General features: G+C 48.7%; 1 protein-coding gene across 1 annotated transcript in view; it reads right to left on the bottom strand.

Annotated features, from left to right (window-relative positions):
- Positions 1 to 6,602, bottom strand: part of LOC104081695 (CUB and sushi domain-containing protein 2-like) — a 306,834-nt gene that overhangs the window by 11,561 nt on the left and 288,671 nt on the right. The window contains 4 exon segments of the mRNA XM_009584534.1: positions 5 to 37; positions 1,239 to 1,412; positions 2,620 to 2,799; positions 3,640 to 3,816. Of these exon segments, the coding sequence (XP_009582829.1) occupies positions 5 to 37; positions 1,239 to 1,412; positions 2,620 to 2,799; positions 3,640 to 3,816 (564 nt within the window).

The following is a 6,602-nucleotide window of genomic DNA, read 5'->3' as shown; positions in this document are numbered from 1 at the left end:
CCTTGAGCGGGTATCCCCGGATCACCGCAGAACACAGCTGCAACAGGCAAAGACAAGTGGATTGTGATGAACCTCCTCAAGAGCAAGCAATGTTAATAAGCTAAAGATGGGTCTATTAACAGCCCAAACCTTACCACTCCCTGCCATCAAACTCTGTGATTGACTAGGGAATTAGTACTGGCAGAAGGTGTTGCTGGCTATTTTCCTTGTAATTCTCTTTTTGCCAGTTGCTCTTAATTAACTTCCACCTTCTCCCCCATCTTTTCTTTTTTCTTTTTTCTTCCCCGCCCCCCCTCCCCCTCCCCCTGCAACAGCATGCTTAGCTTTAAAATGTATCTCTAATTGCACAATGTCAAATTGCTGTATGGTTCCATGTCACACAGAAAGCCCACTAATTATACAAGATCCAGGGAAAGGTGCAAGGAACACAGTGAGGGCTTTGTATGATTTAATATGAAAATGGCCATTGTGCAGCTGCCAGCCATTCAGCCCAGAAAAGAAATTCAAATCTGCCTTTATCATTATGAGACATTTAACTAATTTTTTTTCATTAGCTATTATATCAAGCACACGGGTTTCCACCCAGCCAAAGCTCTGCCTTCACAAAACATTCCTAACTTCTGCTGCAACAACACAGTGCCCTTTGCCAAAAGGTTTTTTTCCTACGGCTTTTGGCAGTTTCAAGAGCCCTGATTGCAGAAAACTCAGTAACTGCGGAGACACATGGACAAACAGCCAGTTTTAAAGATGCCTGGTGGACAGGAACATGCAAGATCTTCAGACTTGTTGCAAACGTGACCTCCCATCTCTGTTACAAGAGATGGAGTGACTGACCGCGTCCCCATGGCCACTACTGCCTCCTCGTTACAGAGGCGGCAAACCAAGTCTCTCAGCAGTTCGGTTGCTGTTGGAGGTGAGAACATTCAGACTTTTGGCTACAGGTACTCTAAGCATCATCATGCTTTTCTCCTGGCATGCAAAACTCCCGCTGACTTCAGTTAATGCAAGACTTCCCTTGGGCTTAGGGGTAGGAAGCACAGCAACCAGATATTTAACTTTCCGCATACTGGGAATGGTCAATCTGCAGCCTCTCTGATATCGCCAGACAAGGCAGAGTTGACACTAAAAGCAGCTACATGGAGACCAGAGGTGTTGGAGACAGAGCATCAAACAACTAGGTTTTAATCATAGTCCTCCACCCAATTCATGCGCGAACACGTAGGTGGCTGCCTACTCACGAAAGCACTGGGGCATTTCCCCACTCCAAGTCCCGTTGCCCTCGCAGGTCAGCACAGCGGGCAGGGAGAGCTGATACCCCTCCAGGCAGGCATAGCTGACGCTGGAGCCCCAGCTGAAGTCCGAGCCCACGACTTTCCCGTTGGGGATGGCTTGTGGGGATTTACAGATGATAGCTGAATGAAAAACAAAAGCACGCTCAGTCCTCTTGACTTCTCAGCATAGTTATTTCCATTAACAAGCACATTCATGTAGGATCAAATTTATAGTCCGCTCTCGGAGCACCTCCTGGGACTGGCCTAGCAGGGGGCTGTACAAACTTTTCCAGCTGTGCGTGCAGTTGTAAACCCCAGGATTTTACTTTGAAGTTTGGAGTTAACCAAATCCCAAATCTCAAAGTCCAATTTCTGAGTCGGTGTTCATTTCCAACCGAAGGTAAGAATCCAGCCTGACTTAATGTGAAAACTCATCTAAGATTCCCTGAAAGATTCATACATTTTGGACAACCTGGCTGAGTTTCAGCTTAGCGGTTGAATCAACAACCAGTCTGTATTTCATCTACTCTAGGGTGTTTTAATATGACATTTTTGCAGTGCTTTGCTTTTCAGCTCAGGGGAGCACTGGGAAAGATGCTAAGCTCATACAAATCAGCCTGGCCTCCAGATGAGACTCTGGCCACATTCTGTATTATTCCTGCAACATTAGCTCAGTGGAGAGAATGAAAGAGGAGTGTAAGAATTGCTCTTTACAGTCTCCGAAAGAACTGGAGTATATTTGGAAGTCTCTATGTGGTCTGCATTTATATCAGATTCATGACAGTGAATTTTCCAGATTGCTGAAGTAGTACACAAATGCTGCCTCAAGCCTTATCTACACTTGGTGGGCGAGTAAAACACTTGCAGAAGAGATCCAGCCTGTCCTGCGCTGCTCTATTATTTCCCTTTCCTATCTCCGAACTACAGAGGCAATCTCAGAACTGAGAAATAATGAAAGGAGTTGGAAGAAACATTTTTCAGACTTCTAGATGATGCCAAAAACTGTGTGCTTGCAAAACACAATATTTCATTCCAGTTTGATCTGAGTTTTTGTGAAGAGTAAGTCACTTCGCTCTCTGTGCTTCACTTTTCCTTCTCGACTACAGGGACAATAGCAACTACCTCCCTCCCAGGCATATTGTGATGATTGATAGACCTAAAAATAGCAAGGTGTTCATGCTATGTTGATAGAATTGTGTAAGTGCCATAAACACAGGAGATAGATTGAATGATAGGACTGAGAGACTCCCAGGTGGGCTCCCGGCACTACGCAGTAGTTGCTGCCTATTACCTTGTCACAAGTTACAAAAAGTTTGTGGCCTGTAAAACTTGTATCCTCCAGTCTTACCCTTGCAGGCAGGTTTGGTGCCATTCCAGGTTCGGTCTTTCGTGCAGGTTAGAGAAGATGCCCTGTCTGACTCCATCATATACCCAGGCGTGCACTGGAACACCACCGTTTTGTTGTAAGTAAAATCACTGCCCAGTCTAATGCCGTTGGCTGGCACACCGGGGTCTCCACAATTGATCACTGCCAAAGAAAAAGAAAGAAGCATTTCTAGATGACCATCCCTTGTCTCACACTTCTGGATCTGCAATAACTAGAAACCTGATGGTCCTGAGCATTTTTCAACGCAGGATGTAATCCACTAATCGTGGAGAAGGGAGCATTTGTAGCACAGAGGATCTGGGGAGCGGCACTAGCTATGGAGCAGGCTGGGCTACAGCACGTGGAGAAAACTTTGCTTCTACTCAGTGGAGCGAGCAGCGATCTTAATAGCACATTAAGACCTTGCAAGAAGAAGTATTAACGCACATTAAATATTAAAGAAAACCTGGGTCAAATCTGGGCTAGGTGGAAGACAGTTTGCCCATGGCACCGCACCCCCTCCTCTCTTTACCCTAGTTACTGTCTCTTATGTAAGACCACGTTTGCCGTCATCCACGTTCCTGCTGCAGGAACCCTGCGGGTGGGAGCTGCGAGGAAACGCAACACGTTCACTGAGGGCTTCTGAGCTGGGGCTCTGCCCACGCACGTCCCGGTGCCGGCACAGAGGCAGGCAGGAACGCTCGCGTTCAGAAGCAGCCCCGCAGAGCTGCTCCAGGTCGGCTGACATCTACTCGTGAAACTTATTACTCCCTTCATCCAACTGGAAAAAAACAAACCCGAAGCAAGAGTTTTCCATTAGGTACTCGCAGAGATTGCGGACTGAGCGACTACTGCTGCCATTAGACAGTTAGCTGAGTTTCTCAGCATGGCACACGCGTGTGTGCACATCCACAGCGAGCATCCAACGCACCCTGACAACCCATCCCCAGAGTCTGGCAGCATCGTTCAACTCATCTTCCAGGAATCCATCCCAGCGCTCACCTGTACACTCTGGACTGGTCCCAGTCCACGTCCCGTTCACTGTGCAGTGCCTGCTCAGCACTCCTGTGGAGTAATAGCCTTCCCGGCACTGATATATAATGGAACTGGAGAAAACCAAGCCGTCGTTAAATATAACCCTTGCGTTGCTGGGGGTTCCTGGGTTTCCACAGGATATAACTAGAAAGCAAAATGGCAAAGTTAAAAAAAGAAGAAAACCCAAAACAAACAAACAAAAAAAAACCCCAAGGCTTTCATCCTGCAATTGACTGTTCTCAATAATAAGATTAGCTGCAGAGCCCCTGGATCAGCTCAGACAGAACAGGCTATTCCATGGAAAATCAGCTACATCAGTCCAACAGGATCCCAAACACCACTCCCCAGCTCGGAGCAAAGGCTCCGCCTTGCCAGGCAGCAGGTCCCAAGGCTGTGTGCAGCATCCCTGCAGGGGACTGAAAACAAAACTCCGTCCCTGCAGCCAGTCAGTCCCCGAAGCACCAGCCCCGCTCCTCTCCGGGGGGATCCTGCAGTTCGCCGCCTGGGAGCAACCTCCTCCCGCCTGCTCCTCCAGGCTGAAGGAAGAACTTGTGTCCGCTTGTTGCAGAGGCCTTATCCCAGCTCTCAATCTCATGTCTGGTCCTTCAGCTTAACAAAGCAGGTGGTGCCAAGCCTGGAGTCCCTCCATCTTCCAGGAGTTGGGGAGCCCGGACCTGAGTGTGCCGCTTTGCCTCCGGTCCCTTCGGGAAGCCGACAGCTTTGCAGACTTCAAAGGAACGAAAGCAGCAAGGGAGCCCGCTGCTCTCCCACTGTGGCACTGCTCACTGCCCAGCTATACCCAATTATGCTTTCAGAGGAGGGAGAATATTGTGGGAATACAATTACAGGTTTGTCAGTACCCAAGTTTTATGTCTGAAGTACCTCAGCACCACAGCAATAAAAGGGCATCAGAGTAAATGGTGGTGCACGAAGGCCTCTCATGACAAAATAAGCACCTGCAATAATTGCATCCAGCCCTCATTTACCCTGGAATTACAGGACATAAAAGAAAATCACATGAATCAAGGAAAGGCTTAAACTGCATGCCCCCAGCTCTTTGTTAACGAAATTCCTGGCTCCCACCCCTCCCCAGCAATGTGCCACCACCTCCCCTGGCTCCCACCCCTCCCCAGCAATGTGCTACCACCTCTGCAAGAGCATCGGTCTGGGCACACACAAGGTGACCGTCCCTGCCCTGGGACTCCTCCCCAGCACACACACCACAACACTGCCGCCATTCTCCACGGGGAAACGCAACTTCAGACCCCAGCAGGCATGAAATGAGTACAGGCCACCAACGCAAGGAGAGAAGTCTTCCTCTGCCTTGTTGCTTAGTTTGCTGACAGCCTGTTAACATATGAGCTTGTTGGAGGCATATCTGTTTGACAGGAGGAAACTAATAACCATTCTGGACTGTGTGCACAGACACTCTGCATGGCCCTAGAATCATCCGAGGTGCTCTCTCGTTACAGATTTCTCATGCAGCCAACGTCTCTGTGATACACGGTGTCATTTCCAAGAGATGCTGGGATAAAAGTCAGATTCTATCAACTCAGAAAAAGCTCTAAATTACTATTTCACTGCCTGCCCATCCATCAGCTGGTCTCTCCTGCCCAACCTCCTCCACCTATGCATGTGGCCAAACACACACAGAGGACCCAAAAACATTACTTTTGTGACTACAAGGAGAGACTCATGGAAACAGTTTAATTGCAGTGTGCATCAGCTGCGACCTGTATAGGTTAGATATAAAAGAAGCCATAAACGTAAGGATGAAAGGTTTGAATTCTGAAAATTGTAATTTAAATATAAATAGGATCTAATCACGCAAGTGAGCAGTAAGTGGGTAAATAATTCCCTTTGGCTTCAGTGGGCGATGTAAAATAAATTAGGCCCCAAAAGAAAACTGGTTTTGGCTCTGATTTTTGAATAGGGTATAAATCCTGAAGACCCTGGAAGTCCCATAGTCACACGCACTCACATCTTCTTAACAATCTCAAACCCAACCACCCTTAAACTGAAGTCAAAATTCAAGAAAATAACCTGAAAATCAGCTGCATCAAATGGGGATTTCTTAGAGTTCCTGCTTCTTTACCAGGGAAATATTTCAGGAGATGATGCTCAGTTGAAATGACTGATACAAATGACGCTCCGCTGCAGCAAGGAGCGCAAGGGGTGCCGAGAGCCAGCTCGTCCCCCTCCTCTCACCCGAGTCTCGGTTTCTGCCACGTTGCAGAAGACACGACAGAGAAGCACAGGAGTCCAGACCTTTCATACCGCGATCAGCACACATCCCCCCGCTTGGGCCGAAGACCCAAGAGCCCCGACCCCCAGTCTGCTGCGGCCGTGCAGACCGGCCGTACTGCACTGCCAGGCTGAGGAGCACCGCAGGGCACTCCTACAGTGCCAAACCCCAGTGCTGCTTTCGAAACACTTCAAACGTCCCCGGGACTTACAGATTGTTATAAACCGCCCCCCCCACCTTCAGGTTTCTGGGTTTGTTTCTTTTTTACAGGAAATTTTGTTCCTACAGTTATTTTTATGAAGTCCTTTTTGAGCAAACCCCACAGAAGAGCTTGCTAAATGCAATTAACTCCGTCCCCCCCAAGTACTTGCACACCTCTAAAGCCTACCCGCAGCGCGAGATTTGCCGAGCAGCTCCAGGCCAAGCAGTGGGATGGGGAGAGCTCAGTGTGGCAGGCGCCACGCGAAAGTCTAACGGGAGATGGCACAGTGGGAACCAAACACTTGAAAACGTGCTCCTGAGCCCTCCTGAAAACTCAGCTACTTGCCCTAACCTGGGAGCTGTAAGCTCCTTTCAGCACTTCATTGCTTCCTCAGGTCTGCTGCAAAGTCAAGGGCACGCTGCCTCCCTGCCCGCGTCCCTCGCTAACTCCTACAGGTATCAAACACGAAGGGCACTGACCGGG

This window comes from Fulmarus glacialis, unplaced genomic scaffold (assembly GCF_000690835.1).
Source record: "Fulmarus glacialis isolate BGI_N327 unplaced genomic scaffold, ASM69083v1 scaffold6559, whole genome shotgun sequence".
NCBI classification, from domain to species: domain Eukaryota; kingdom Metazoa; phylum Chordata; class Aves; order Procellariiformes; family Procellariidae; genus Fulmarus; species Fulmarus glacialis.
Note: the sequence above shows the minus strand (reverse complement) of the source record. Positions and strands in the feature narration are given on the sequence as shown.